Source organism: Artemia sp. Qi Xiang Cuo, chromosome 14, assembly GCF_049724085.1.
Source record: "Artemia sp. Qi Xiang Cuo chromosome 14, ASM4972408v1, whole genome shotgun sequence".
NCBI classification, from domain to species: Eukaryota; Metazoa; Arthropoda; class Branchiopoda; order Anostraca; family Artemiidae; genus Artemia; species Artemia sp. Qi Xiang Cuo.
In genome coordinates, this window is record NC_142807.1 from 65,089,333 (window position 1) to 65,105,184 (window position 15,852).

General features: G+C 34.8%; 2 protein-coding genes across 2 annotated transcripts in view; one reads left to right on the forward strand and one right to left on the reverse strand.

Annotated features, from left to right (window-relative positions):
- Nucleotides 1-12,842, reverse strand: part of LOC148944756 (uncharacterized) — a 97,703-nt gene extending 84,861 nt beyond the window's left edge. Inside the window, exon 1 of the mRNA XM_089099756.1 lies at nt 12,706-12,842. Coding sequence (XP_088955882.1) covers nt 12,706-12,763 — 58 coding nt within the window. The 5' untranslated portion in view covers nt 12,764-12,842. The remainder of the gene's footprint in view (nt 1-12,705) is intronic.
- Nucleotides 12,843-13,031: 189 nt separating this feature from the next.
- The window catches only part of JMJD6 (Bifunctional arginine demethylase and lysyl-hydroxylase PSR), a 61,431-nt gene continuing 58,610 nt past the window's right edge, over nt 13,032-15,852 (forward strand). The window contains exon 1 of the mRNA XM_089100789.1: nt 13,032-13,211. Within this exon, the coding sequence (XP_088956915.1) occupies nt 13,139-13,211 (73 nt within the window). The 5' untranslated portion in view covers nt 13,032-13,138. The remainder of the gene's footprint in view (nt 13,212-15,852) is intronic.

Consider the following 15,852-nt stretch of genomic DNA (forward strand, 5'->3'; position numbering starts at 1 on the left):
AATTTTTGTAAGATGTTTTATCAAGAGAAAGCTACGTCTCTCCCTTATTGTTGTTAATCCACTCTCCATAAGCAGAAACTTGGTGCTTGTGGGTTTCCTAAGACCAAATATGAGACGTATTATATCATTTTGTGTTGTTTCAATTTTTTGCATCTGGGTCTTTGCACATGCACCATAGACAATGAGCCCATAGTCAATATGGGGTCTTATATGTGATTTATAAAACTGGAGTAAGGTTTTCTCCTTACAACCCCAGGGTGTGGAAAGAAGTCTTTTTAGTATATTTGCTTTTCTATAACATTTTTTTATTGTGTTTGAAATGTGGAGGTGGAAATTAAGTTTTTGGTCAAGCATTAGACCTAGGTAATTAATATTATTATCTTCTGGAATAGTTGTTTTATTTAGAGTTAGTTTTGCATTAACATGGTTTCGCGTCCGGTGAAATTGGATTATTTTTGACTTGGTGGGTGCAATGGGTAAATCTGAATGTTGAGAGAATTTTTCAAACTGGAAAAGTGACTTTTGCAGATTTTACTGTGCTATCTGAAAGGTGTTGCCAGATGACCATAGCACCAGATCATCAGCATATTGTAGATTCGTGTGGGGTAGGTTCATGTCCCAGAGATATAGGGCAAAAAGGAGGCAACTGAGGACTGCTCCCTGAGGTAGGCCTTTGGATATTGTCTTTTGGGGTGAAGAGGCTGAACCAACACAAACAATGAAACTTCGCACTTCTATGAAGGATTTAATAAAGGATACTAGCTTAGGAGGTACTCCAAGGTTTGCAAGTTTATTTAAAAGGATTTGGTGGTTCACATTGTCATAAGCTCCTTCAAAATCTAGGAAAGGTGCCACTAGGATATTATTTTTTGAGAAAGATTCATTTATTGCATTTGTTAGCAAAATGAAAGCATCTGTTGAGGAGTGGTATTTCCTGAATCCAGTTTGAGTGTGTGGGATCATGTTATTTTTCTCAACAAACCAGAGGAGTCTGTGATCAATCATTTTCTCCATTATTTTCCCCATCACAGGTGTAATCATTATGGGCCTATAAGACTCAGGGTTATCTTTTGGTTTATTTTTCTTTAGGATTGGTAGGAGGGATGAACATTTCCATATATTGGGGAACCTAGAAGATGCCCAAGCGTGATTATAACAATTTAGCAGTTCTTGTTTTTATGAAGGTGTGAGATTCTTTATCCATGTAGGGTGTATATTGTCATAGCTACCGCTAGTTTTGGTCCTAATATGATGTATTGCATTGTTCAATTCCTGGATTGAAAATGGATTAGTTATGTACTCGGATCCTGGGCGTGGTTGGTAACTAGGGTTCATAGGAATTGTGGACAGTTTGCTTTGATTATTTGATGTTAGCTTATTAACAAAAAGAGTTGCAAATAGGTTAGACTTTTCATTATCATTGTCATAATGGGTATTATTATGTATAAGCTCATACAGGAGTGGGTTGGGAGAAGTCTTTTTCCCACATATCTGGCTTATGACTTTATGTATAATTGGCTCATTTGTTTCTCTGGAGAGATTATTTGCAAAATTATTCCAGTATTTATATTTAGCATCTATTATAGTCCTTTTTAGATTAGATTCTGCTTGTAATTTTTTTAAATATTTAGTAGGTGTTGGTTTTTTTATGAATTCTGTCATAGCTGCCTTTTTTATCCTCCATTTATTTAGGCACTCATTTGTCCACCATGCTTTAGGAATTTGTTTAGGGAATTTTTTCTTAGGTGTTGTCCTGGGGATAGCATGATTAGCTGTATTTATTAGTAAAGATGTCAATGCTTCAGCATGTGTCAAATGTTGTGTTAGAAATGCATGAACTTTGGGTGAAACTTGTAATTTCATCATTTAGCTTATTTTGGAAAATATACCAATTTGCTTTAGTGTTGATATATTTGGAGGTATGAGATAAAGTTTCAGCAGGTTCATTTAGGGAGCAAACTATAGCAAAGTGGTCTGTACATAGAGTATCAATTTTATTTATGTAAATTTTGTTCAAAAAATTTAAAGACACAATTTGTAGGTCAATTGTGGAGAAATTGCCACTTTTGGGGTTGAAATAAGTATTCAGGTTTGGAGGGGTAGCAACAACTAATTCATTATTATTTGAAGTCATATGCTCAATAAATTTACCAGCTTTTTTTGCTGGTTTATTCCCCCACAAAAGGCTGTGGGCATTGAAATCTCCACAAATAATTATATTTTTTAACATATTAGAATTATTTATATAATTAAAGAAATCCTTGGCATCTGTAGTTTTGCCATTAGGGTTATAAAAGCTTATTATGTAGGTTTTTAAATTATTCAGCCAAACACTGATACCAATTACATCAACATCATTTTCAAAATCTGGAAAATTGATGCCACAAAATTTTATATTATTATTAACTAATAAAGCTACACCACCTCCTTTTCTCTCTGAAGATCTATCCTTTCTCAGGATAGTATATCCCAGAGACTTCATTTGTTGATTTTGGGTTAAATGAGTTTCTTGGAGGCAAGCAATATTAATTGAATTATTATTCATAAATGATGTTAGTTCATTTAGCTTATTTTCTGTGAGTGATCTTACTTTCCATTGGAGTATTGATAAATGTTGTGTTGTTGATTTATTCTTCATATGAATGTGTATCAATGTTCAGCTTTGTTAAGAGTAAAGCAAGATTTTTTTTTGCTTGAATGAGTATATCATCTGGGATGTAAATTTTTGCCAATTCTGCAATAATTTTTGTTTTATGTAGTTGATGTATGTTCATGACCTGAACTGCATTAAAGTTTAGAATGAATAAGCATATATTTGGGGATTGCATTTTTGGTAGTGCATCCTGTTTGTTGGTTAATGGATTAATTCCTGTTAGTGTTTCTGGTTTGTTTCTTCTTGGGAGGGAGGGACAGGCTGGACTCATCTAAACGGACAAGGAGGGTTGTTGGCTTGGTGATTGCTTCTGATAGGGATTTGAGCTAGGGGGCTTAGAAGATGGTGTTGTATATGGGGTGCGTGAGGCAGTGGGGGCATTTGACGTGGGGGTTTTGGTTGGTTTCATTACAGGCTTTATTTGGTATTGTTGGGCAGCATTTGCTTCCATTGCTGCAAAGGGGTATGGGATTGCCTTCTCTGTTGATATTTGGAGTGTTAGAGCTCTTTTCTTGTATGCAGGACATAATGATTTATTTGTAGATTCATGTGAGCCTTTGCAATTGATGCATGTAGGCTGAGTGTTATTGCAAGTTGTCAGCTCTTTAGGATGGAAAGATTTACAATTACTACACTCTTGGAGAATTTCATTGCATTTGTTTGTTGTGTGTCCCAGTTTGAAACACTTCTGACACTGAATAGGCTTAGGTTTGTATTCCTTGTGTGGTTTGATTTGCCCAAATAGCAATAATTTTTCTGGGATATCAATTTTATCCTTCAGTGTGAATAAGAAGGATCTACTAGTTTTTAGGCCATTAGAGTTGGTTTTTCCAAGTTGGGTAACATCCTCAACTGGGATTGTGTTTCCAGCCCTATCTGAAAGGCCTTCTTTTAACTCCTGAGTAGATATCTCTGGGGGAACATTATAGACTACTATTTTTGTTGGTGATTGTTTTGGGTTCCAATTAGATGCAATAATTGGGGTATTCAGAAGGGATTTTAGGTTAATTATTGTACCTGCTGATTTCTGATCTTCTTCAGCTATTAGCAGAGATCCATCACGGTTAATGTTAAGAGAGAACATTGATTTTAGCAATTTAAAAATTGCAACTCTTCTTGCAGTGATCATTTTTATTTCAAAGGGGGTAGTGGGAGTAATTTTAAGGTAAATTCCTAAGTTTTTGGAGGGAGGATCTTGGGCAGGGAGAGGGGAAATGCTTTTAATTGGGGAGATTTTTTTTCCTTTTTTTAGAACTTCTAGAGAGGACCTCTTGAAACCTATTATCATCATTTATGGTTACATTAGCCCCTACACTTATCATTGTCCTATTCTCCGAATTGGAGCTATCATTAGAACTTTGAGATAGCGTGCTTGACCAGCCAGGATGGGTATCTTTCACTATGACACTTTCACTTGAATTTGATTTGGGATCTGGGGGGACTTTATTTTTTGGAGGACTTCTAATCATTGCCTATTGGAAAAAGCTTTAAACACAAAAATAAAACTAAAACAAGAAGGGAAAATAGATGATATCAAACCGTCTGCACTATACTATGGGGAGGATAAACACCACAGTATAGCCCTGAGGATGACTTGAGCAGAATTGGTTTAGTACAACTGCTGATTAGAAGAGCCAGTAGCTCTGTAGCCCACAGAGTGAAGCAGAAGGAAAAGGGCTAAATAGTTTTACTGAAAAGCCCGCCTGCTGTTAAATAGAAGAAGAAGATAATAATCTTCTTCTTCTTCTATTTAACAGCAGGCGGGCTTTTCAGTAAAACTATTTAGCCCTTTTCCTTCTGCTTCACTCTGTGGGCTACAGAGCTACTGGCTTGATTGCCTCATATTTATTAGATATATTCAGATATCTTTCAGCAGATCTTTTGACTCTAGGAGTTCAAATATAAGATGATAGATGTCGATTTATATGCTCTGTGTGCAGGTATAGTTGGCTAGGCTCTTGACTGATAGTGGGATTTTGTGGTGTTTGAAGTATTTTAACAGTTTAGAAAGCAAGGTATGTTGTGCAGACGTCAGCATATTACATTCAAATAGGCAATGGTCAATTGATTCATTATTCATATTACAATGCCTGCAAAGAGGGGACAGGGGAATTGAACCGCTTAAATTAGAAATCTTATATGAGAATGCAAGGAAATTTAGTCCATTTGTTCCAGAACGAATTCTATGATAAATTTTAGAAAGACACTTATTGGGAAAGGGGGAAAGGATAGGATTAATCTTATTAAAATGAATATCTGATAGCCTCCATCGGTAAATGTCTCTAATTGGGATTGGTCTCCCACTTGGCTGGTCAATATTTATAGCATTTTTTGCTATTTCATCAACCTGATGATTACCACTTATGCCAGAGTGGCTAGGAATGTACTGAAAGTAAGTGTTTATGCCACTTGAAGCAAGATTATCAATAATATTGAGACAATGATAAGTGTCAATGTCCAACTTATATTGAGGAGCTGAGGCCAGCAACTCAAGGCTTGATAAAGAGTCGGAATAGATGATAATATTATTCAATTTTTCAATCAAAGATTGGTTTTGCTTAAGGTGTTCTAATGCCATGATTATGGCATTTAACTCAGCAGACATTATAGATAGATTATTAAATAATCTCTCGCCCATTGCAATTTTCAGGTGAGGAAGGAAAACACCACTTGCAACCTTCTCATTCATTTTTGACCCATCAACAAACATTTGGAAGTGATTTTTATAGGTAATTGTATTAAGTTCTGTAAATTTTTTCTGAACAAAAGCAATGGGGGTTAAATCTTTATTCCATTTTGAAAATTCAGTATTTATTATGGGAAATGACCAATTCCATGGAGGGGATTGGGGGAAAGTAGGTGCAATAGACTTTGCTGGTACAGGGAACTTCTTTTGAATATTGGCATACTCATCTGCAATGCCTCTATACATGGCTGGATTTCTTAACCAATTATGTAATGTGTGTGAGCTATTTGATTCAATTTTTGTAAGATGTTTTATCAAGAGAAAGCTACGTCTATCCCTTATTGTTGTTAATCCACTCTCCATAAGCAGGAACTTGGTGCTTGTGGGTTTCCTAAGACCAAATATGAGACGTATTATATCATTTTGTGTTTTTTCAATTTTTTGCATCTGGGTCTTTGCACATGCACCATATACAATGAGCCCATAGTCAATATGGGGTCTTATATGTGATTTATAAAACTGGAGTAAGGTTTTCTCCTTACAACCCCAGGGTGTGGAAAGAAGTCTTTTTAGTATATTTGCTTTTCTATAACATTTTTTTATTGTGTTTGAAATGTGGAGGTGGAAATTAAGTTTTTGGTCAAGCATGAGACCTAAGTAATTAATATTATTATCTTCTGGAATGGTTGTTTTATTTAGAGTTAGTTTTGCATTAACATGGTTTCGCTTCCTGTGAAATTGGATTATTTTTGACTTGGTGGGTGCAATGGGTAAATCTGAATGTTGAGAGAATTTTTCAAACTGGAAAAGTGACTTTTGCAGATTTGACTGTGCTATCTGAAAGGTGTTGCCAGATGACCATAGCACCAGATCATCAGCATATTGTAGATTCGTATGGGGTAGGTTCATGTCCCAGAGATATAGGGCAAATAGGAGGCAACTGAGGACTGCTCCCTGAGGTAGGCCTTTGGATATTGTCTTTTGGGGTGAAGAGGCTGAACCAACACAAACAATGAAACTTCGCACTTCTATGAAGGATTTAATAAAGGATACTAGCTTGGGAGGTACTACTAGGTTTGCAAGTTTATTTAAAATGATTTTGTGTTTCACATTGTCATATGCTACTTCAAAATCAAGGAAAGCTGACACTATTATATTATTTTTTGAGAAATATTAATTTATTGCATTTGTTAGCAAAATGAAAGCATCTGTTGAGGAGTGGTATTTCCTGAATCCAGTTTGAGTGTGTGGGATCATGTTATTATTCTCAACAAACCAGAGGAGTCTGTGATAAATCATTTTCTCCATTATTTTCCCCATCACAGGTGTAATCATTATGGGCCTATAAGACTCAGGGTTATCTTTTGGTTTATTTTTCTTTAGGATTGGTAGGAGGGACGAACATTTCCATATATTGGGGAACCTAGAGGATGCCCAAGCGTGATTATAACAATTTAGCAGTTCTTGTTTGTATGAAGGTGTGAGATTCTTTATCTATGTAGGGTGTATATTGTCATAGCTGCTGCTAGTTTTGGACCTAATATGATGTATTGCATTATTCAATTCCTGGATTGAAAATGGATTAGTTATTTACTCGGATCCTGGGCGTGGTTGGTAACTAGGGTTCATAGGAATTGTGGACAGATTGCTTTGATTGTTTGATGTTAGCTTATTAACAAAAAGAGTTGCAAATAGGTTAGCCTTTTCAATATCATTTTCATAATGGGTATTATTATGTATAAGATCATACAGGATTGTGTTTGGAGAAGTCTTTTTCACACATATGTGGCTTATTACTTTATGTATAATTGGCTCATGCGTTTCTCTGGAGAGATTATTTGCAAAATTATTCCAGTATTTATATTTAGCATCTATTATAGTCCTTTTTAGATTAGATTCTGCTTGTAATTTTTTTAAATATGTAGTAGGTGTTGGTTTTTTTATGAATTCTGTCCTAGCTGCCTTTTTTATCTTCCATTTATTTAGGCACTCATTTGTCCACCATGCTTTAGGAATTTGTTTAGGGAATGTTTTCTTAGGTGTTGTCCTGGGGATAGCATGATTAGCTGTATTTATTAGTAAAGATGTCAAGGCTTCAGCATGTGTGTCAACTGTTGTGTTAGAAATGCATGAACTTTTGGTGAAACTTGTAATTTCATCATTTAGCTTATTTTGGAAAATAGACCAATTTGCTTTAGTGTTGATATATTTGGAGGTATGAGATGAAGTTTCAGCAGGTTCATTTAGGGAGCAAACTATAGCAAAGTGGTCTGTACACAGACTATCAATTTTATTTATGTAAATTTTGGTCAAAAAATTTAAAGACACAATTTGTAGGTCAATTGTGGAGAATTTGGCACTTTTGGGGTTAAAATATGTATTTAGGTTTGGAGGGGTAGCAACAGCTAATTCATTATTATTTGAAGTCATATGCTCAATAAATTTACCAGCTTTATTTGCTGGTTTATTCCCCCACAAAAGGCTGTGGGCATTGAAATCACCACAAATAATGATGTTTTTTAACATATTAGAATTATTTATATAATTAAAGAAATCCTTGGCATCTGAAGTTTGGCCATTAGGGTTATAAAAGCTTATTATGTAGGTTTTTAAATTATTCAGCCAAACACTTATACCAATTACATCAACATCATTTTCAAAATCTGGAAAATTGATGCCACAAAATTTTATATTATTATTAACTAATAAAGCTACACCACCTCCTTTTCTCTCTGAAGATCTATCCTTTCTCAGGATAGTGTATCCCAGAGACTTAATTTGTTGATTTTGGGTTAAATGAGTTTCCTGGAGGCAAGCAATATTAATGGAATTATTATTCATAAATGATATTAGTTCATTTAGCTTATTTTCTGTGAGTGATCTTACATTCCATTAGAGTATTGATAAATGTTGTGTTGTTGATTTATTCTTCATATGACTGTGTATCAATGTTCAGCTTTGTTAAAAGTAAAGCAAGATTTTTTTTTTGCTTAAATTAGCATATCATCTGGGATGTAGATTTTTGCCAATTCTGCAATAATTTTTGTTTTCTGTAGTTGATGTATGTTCATGGCCTGAACTGCATTACAGTTTAGAATGAATAAGCATATATTTGGGGATTGCTTTTTTGGTAGTGCATCCTGTTTGTTAGTTAAGGGATTGATTCCTGGTAGTGTTTCTGGTTTGTTTCTTCTTGGGAGGGAGGGCCAGGCTGGCCTCATCTCACCAAAAAACAAGGCTTGCTGGCTTGGTGATTCCTTCTGATAGGGATTTGAGCTAGGGGGCTTAGAAGATGTTGTTTTATATGGGGTGCTTGATGCATTTGGGGCATTTGACTTGGGGGTTTTGGTTGGTTTCATTACAGTCTTTATTTGGTATTGTTTGGAAGCATTTGCTTCCATTGCTGCAAATGGGTATGTGATGGCCTTCTCTGTTGATATTTGGAGTGTTAGAGCTCTTTTCTTGTATGCAGGGAATAATGATTTATTTGTAGATTCATGTGGACCTTTGCAATTGATGCATGTAGGCTGGGTGTTTTTGCAAGTTGTCAGTCCTTTAGGATGGAAAAATTTACAACTACTACACTCTTGGAGAATTTCATTGCATTTGTTTGTTGTGTGTCCCAGTTTGAAACACTTCTGACACTGAATAGGCTTAGGTTTGTATTCCTTGTGTGGTTTGATTTGCCCAAATAGGAATAATTTTTCTGGGCTATCAATTTTATCCTTTAGTGTGAATAAGAAGGATCTACTAGTTTTTAGGCCAGTAGAGTTAGGTTTTCCAAGTTGGGTAACATCCTCAACTGGGATTGTGTTTCCAGCCCTATCTGAGAGGCCTTCTTTTAACTCCTGAGTAGATATCTCTGGGGGAACATTATAAACTACAATTTTTGTTGGTGATTGTTTTGGGTTCCAATTAGATGCAATAATTGGGATATTCAGAAGGGATTTAAGGTTAATTATTGTATCTGCTGATTTCTGATCTTCTACAGCTATTAGCAGAGATCCATCACGGTTAATGTTAAGAGAGAACATTGATTTTAGCAATTTAAAAATTGCAACTATTATTGCAGTGATCATTTTTATTTCAAAGTGGTTAGTGTGAGTAATTTTAAGGTAAATTCTTAAGTTTTTGGAGGGAGGATCTTGGGCAGGGAGAGGGGAAATGCTTTTAATTGGGGAGATTTTTTTTCTTTTTTTAGAGCTTCTAGAGAGGACCTCTTGAAACCCATTATCATCATTTATGGTTGCATTAGGACCTACAGTTATCATTGTCCTATTCTCCGAATCGGAGCCATCATTAGAACTTTCAGATAATGTGCTTGACCAGCCAGGATGGGTATCTTTCACTATGGAATTTGATTTGGGATCTGGGGGGACGTTTTTTTTTGGAGGACGTCTAAAAAATGCCTATTTGAAAAAACATTAAACACAAATAAAAAAAAAAAAAAAGAAGTGAAAAAATATGGTATCAAACACTCTGCACTATTCTATTGGAAGGATAAACACCACAGTATAGCCCTGAGGATGACTTGAGCAGGATATGTTTGGTACAACTACTGATTAGAAGCGATAATAATCAAGAAAATATATTTCGATTTTCTTGTACGGTTGCTGTTGTTGTTGATGACAGGTCACAATCACAAGAAAATATATTTCGATTTCTTCTTCTTCTTCTATTTAACAGCAGGCGGGCTTTTCAGTAAAACTATTTAGCCCTTTTCCTTTTGCTTCACTCTGTGGGCTACAGAGCTACTGGCTTGATTGCCTCATATTTATTAGATATATTCAGATATCTTTCAGTAGATCTTTCAACTCTAGGAGTTCAAATATAAGATGATAGATGTCTATTTCTATGCTCTGTGTGCAGGTATAGTTGGCTAGGCTCTTGACTGATAGTGGGATTTTGTGGTGTTTGAAGTATTTTAACAGTTTAGAAAGCAAGGTATGTTGTGCAGACGTCAGCATATTACATTCAAATAGGCAATGGTCAATTGTTTCATTATTCATATTACAATGCCTGCAAAGAGGGGACAGGGGAATTGAACCACTTGAATTAGAAAGCTTATATGAGAATGCAAGGAAATTTAGTCCATTTGTTCCAGAACGAATTTTATGATAAATTTTAGAAAGATACTTATTGGGAAAGGGGGAAAGGATAGGATTAATCTTATTAAAATTAATATCTGATAGCCTCCATCGGTAAATATCTCTAATTGGGATTGGTCTCCCACTTGGCTGGTCAATATTTATAGCATTTTTTGCTATTTCATCAACATGATGATTACCACTTATGCCAGAGTGGCTAGGAATGTACTGAAAGTAAGTGTTTATACCACTTGAAGCAAGATTATCAATAATACTGAGACAATCATAAGTGTCAATGTCCAACTTATATTGAGGAGCTGAGGCCAGCAACTCAAGGCTTGATAAAGAGTCGGAATAGATGATAATATTATTCAAATTTTCAATCAAAGATTGGTTTTACTTTTCTTATAAGGTTTCGCTGTTTCTTCTTCTTTCTTCTATTTAACAGCAGGCGGGCTTTTCAGTAACACTATTTAGCCCTTTTCCTTTTGCTTCACTCTGTGGGCTACAGAGCTACTGGCTTGATTGCCTCATATTTATTAGATATATTCAGATATCTTTCAGCAGATCTTTCGACTCTAGGAGTTCAAATATAAGATGATAGATGTCGATTTCTATACTCTGTGTGCAGGTATAGTTGGCTAGGCTCTGTGTCAATGTCCAACTTATATTGAGGAGCTGAGGCCAGCAACTCAAGGCTTGATAAAGAGTCAGAATAGATGATAATATTATTCAAATTTTCAATCAAAGGTTGGTTTTGCTTAAGGTGTTCTAATGCCATGATTATGGCATTTAACTCAGCAGAAATTATAGATAAATTATTAAACAATCTCTTGCCCATTGCAATTTTCAGGTGAGGAAGGAAAACACCACTTGCAACCTTTTCATTCATTTTTGACCCATCAACAAATATTTGGAAGTGATTTTTATAGGTAATTGTATTAAGTTCACCAAATTTTTTCTGGACGAAAGCAATGGGGGTTAAATCCTTATTCCACTTTGAGAAATCAGTATTTATTATGGGACTTGACCAATTCCATGGAGGGGATTGGGGACAAGTAGGTGTAATATACTTTGCGGGCACAAGGAACTTCTTCTGAATGTTGGCATACTCATCTGCAATGCCTCTATACATGGCTGGATTTCTTAGCCAATTATATAGGGCGTGTGAGCTATTTAATTTAATTTTTGTAAGATGTTTTGTCAAGAGAAAGCTACGTCTCTCCCTTATTGTTGTTAATCCACTCTCCATAAGCAGAAACTTGGTGCTTGTGGGTATTCTAAGACCAAATATGAGACTTAAGAAAGAAAATATTTATCCAACCATTATTCTTCTTCTTTAAAACTCTAATAAAATACCACAAATTGCAATTTCAAAAATTAAAGCCAATGAAAAAGAGATTTATTACTCAAAACTTAGGTAAATGTGTTTAGTCAGAACTGGATCAGCTATAGGTATAGGTGACTTGTCTGAACATGAAATGAATACCTGCAATGTGCCTGACATGTATGCAATCTCCTAGGGCCATGAGATAAAAGAAGGGTAGAAATAGCCTAGTAGCTTGGCAATACCTTCCCAAGGTATGTTCTAGACCTTGAATTCATCCCTGAAAGTTTTAACCATCCAAGACAAATACTTTTAAAGAGAACAACAGCCCCCCCAACTAGGATTTTACCTCTCTATTTAATGCTCTTTCCAAATTTACTAGGCTAATCAATCCACTTGCAAATGCATCCCCTCTCCTTATGGTGTCAGCCTGTATAGCCTTAAAAATTTACTCCCCCAATGCATTAGTCTAGTCATATAACTATTCTATAGCTTCTACATTAAACTGGTTATCTTCTTAATCTGTAATTTAACTCTATGCATGATTGAAAGCATAATTTAGCCTACCAAAATTTTATTTGAAATGATTTTAGAAAGTGTGTGATAATGGAAAGAAACACAGAATAATAAGTTTGCAATTTTATATAATCCTTGGGCTATAGCCTTTATAAGACTACCAGGGGGGACATAGGCTACCTGTCAGTGAGTTGATTAGCCTACTGTAATTGTAAAGAGCATAAAAAGGAATTGAGTAGGCTAGTGTTCACCTTTTCCGTCTGGAAGTTATGGAATGTTGTATACATTTACCAAAGTGTCTCAGGCTAATAAGAAATGGTTAATAAAAATGCCCTCAAGATTAGCTTGTGCCCATGCCGACCATGGCTATAAAAGGGCCCTCATGAGTAGGGAAATACCTAATAAAGGAGCCAAGAAGATATAAGTCATCGTATACCTTGTGAAAACGAAGAATCCAGAGAAAATACCGGTATTCGCCCACCAGGCTCATCCATTATAAAGGACAAAATTATCTCCTAAATTCAAAAATTTACTGCCATTGCATTTCTGATTTTTGAAAAGGGTTAAATAAAACTAATCACAATATCAGACTGTAACCAAAATTTTGAACGTTAATTTTTATCAATAAGAATTTTAGAAAATAAATTTGTTCTTTAGAGGTGGTTAATCGCATCTAAAGTATAATACACGTTATCGTAAATATTCGTAGATCCTAGTACACTTTCAGCCGTCAAACATTTCGGGAAGAAGTAAAGCGCTTGTACCACCAGTTTTTTCTGGAACTGCTGTTAAATAGAAGAGAGAAGAAGGAACGCTACTCGGATTTTCTATAGCTTAATCTGGAACATTAGTACAATCATATCGTAAACATGATGGAAAAGAAAGATCTGGACAAGCGGACCCGCAAAAGGATTTCTGAAGCTAAAAAGAAAGCTAGACCAGGTAGGCCAAGTCATAGACTTTTGGCAAATTTCTATAGCCTAATTTAGCTAGGATGAAAGTGAAAACATGATTTGATACGTTTTTTATGCTCTTTCATAATTCAATAATCGTTTCTGTTGCAAATTGTATCTTGAGCCCTTAAAAGGGCCCAAAGGTATTTCATTTTTGTAACCACACAAAGAAGTTATCAACAGTAGTTAAGTTATTGAAAAGTGGTTAAAAATATATCACTAGTTTATAAATAAGTTTTTCAAGAGTAGTATATTCCAAGAATACTTATTTGTAACAGTTCAAACCGGAAGGTGCCCAATGGATATTCTTAAAAAAAATTACATTCTAGGCCTATAGAATGTAAGAATAATATCCAACTACACTTAGTATCAAGATAAAATATCATGCTAGACAGATAGTATCATTTTTAAGACTTAAACCTTTACCTACCTAGCTTAATATTTGACAGTCTATCCAATATACAGAATATCTACCTAGTTGGATAATAACATAGCGCAGTGTTTGGGATATATATCCAACTAGGTAGATAAGAAGTTTCTCTAAGCAGTTTGGGGTTAGTATCCAACTAGCCAGATAATTCATTTCTCTTAGGCATAGCATGAATATCTAACTAGGTACATAATACTAAGTCTTAAAACTCCTGATATATATCCAACTAAGAGGATAAGTAAATTCCATTATACAGTTTTGGGATAATATCCAACTAGCCAGATAAATTGTTTCTCTTAGGCACAGCAAGAATATCTACCTAGTTGGATAATAATGTAGCTTAGTGTTTCTGATATATATCCAACTAGGCAGATAAGAAGATTCTCTAAGCAGTTTGGGGTTACTATCCAACTAGCCAGATAATTCATTTCTCTTAGGCATAGCATGAACATCTAACTAGGTGGATAATACCAGGTCTTAACACTCCTGATATATATCCAACTAGGAGGATAACTAAATTCCATTATACAGTTTTGGAATAGCCTAATATCCAACTAGCCAGATAAATTTTTTCTCTTAGGCACAGCAAGAATATCTTACTAGGTGGATAATAATGTAGCTTAGTGTTTCTGATATATATCCAACTAGACAGATAAGAATATTTTCTAAGCAGTTTGGGGGTTAATATCCAACTAGCCAGATAATTTGTTTCTCTTAGGCAGAGAGAATATCTACCTAGTTGGAGAATAATGTTGCTTAGTGTTTCTAATATAGATCCAACCAGGCAACTAATTCTCTAAGCAGTTTGGGGTTAGTATCCAACTAGCCAGATAATTCATTTCTGTTAGGCATAGCATGAACATCTAATTAGGTGGATAATACCAGGTCTTAACACTCCTGATACATATCCAACTAGGAGGATAACTAAATTCCATTATACAGTTTTGGAATAATATCCAACTAGCCAGATAAATTGTTTCTCTTAGGCACAGCAAGAATATCTAACTAGGTGGATAATAATGTAGCTTAGTGTTGCTGATATATATCCAACTAGGCAGATAAGAAGATTTTCTAAGCAGTTTGGGGTTAATATCCAACTAGCCAGATAAAGTGTTTCTCTTAGGCAGAGAGAATATCTACCTAGTTGGATAATAATGTTGCTTAGTGTTTCTAATGTAGATCCAACTAGGCAGCTAAGAAGATTCTCTAAGCAGTTTGGGGTTAATATCCAACTAGCCAGATAATTCATTTCTCTTAGGCATAGCATGAACATCTAACTAGGTGGATAATACCAAGTCTTAACACTCCTGATATATATCCAACTAGGAGGATAAGTAAATTCTATTATAGAGTTTGGGGTTAATATCCAACTAGCTAGATAAATTGTTTCTCATAGGCACAGCAAGAATATCTAAGTAGGTGAATAATGCCAAGTCTTAAATCTTTTGATTTCTATTTAACTAAGCAGGAAGTTACTTACCTACCTAGTTGGATTAATATCAGAAGGGCTAAGACAAAGTGTTATCCACCAAGTTAGATGTTTAGGCTATGTCTAAGAGAAAAAATTTACTAGTTTGCAGTGATATTATCACTAGTTTGCATGAAGAATTTACTTATCTGTCTAGTTAGATATATATCAGAAGCATTAAGTTAAAGTATTATCCAACTAGCTAGAGATACTAAGTAGGCTCTTATAATTTATGGCATTTGGCTAGCAAGATTAAACTATTTTTCTCTCAAACTTCAATTATTTTCCTAGTTGGATAATTTCTTATTTGCTTCAAAGGATTTTTCAGATAGCTAACTAGTTGGATAATATTGGCAATAACTAAGTATGGTTGGATATTATTCTTACATTCTATAGAATAGAAATTTTTAGATATCATCCATTGGGTATACTCCTGTTCAAACCTCATTTATTGGCCAACACAAATATAAACTGTTTTCCTAACATTTCAAGTTTTTCAAATGTTGTCAACAAAAATAGTGATGGATTTTGTAATTCAAAACTTTGCTGGCAAAAATTCAGGGTATATATTTGCACATTAGGAGCACAGTGGACCATATAATTTAGCTAGGATGAAAGTGATATAATAAAACCATATAAATTTAGCGTCATATCTGAGAACCCTCCCATTGTGGTTTCAAGCTCCACTTTTCAAAATGTGGAATTTTGCTTTTTTTTCAGAAGAAACATTGT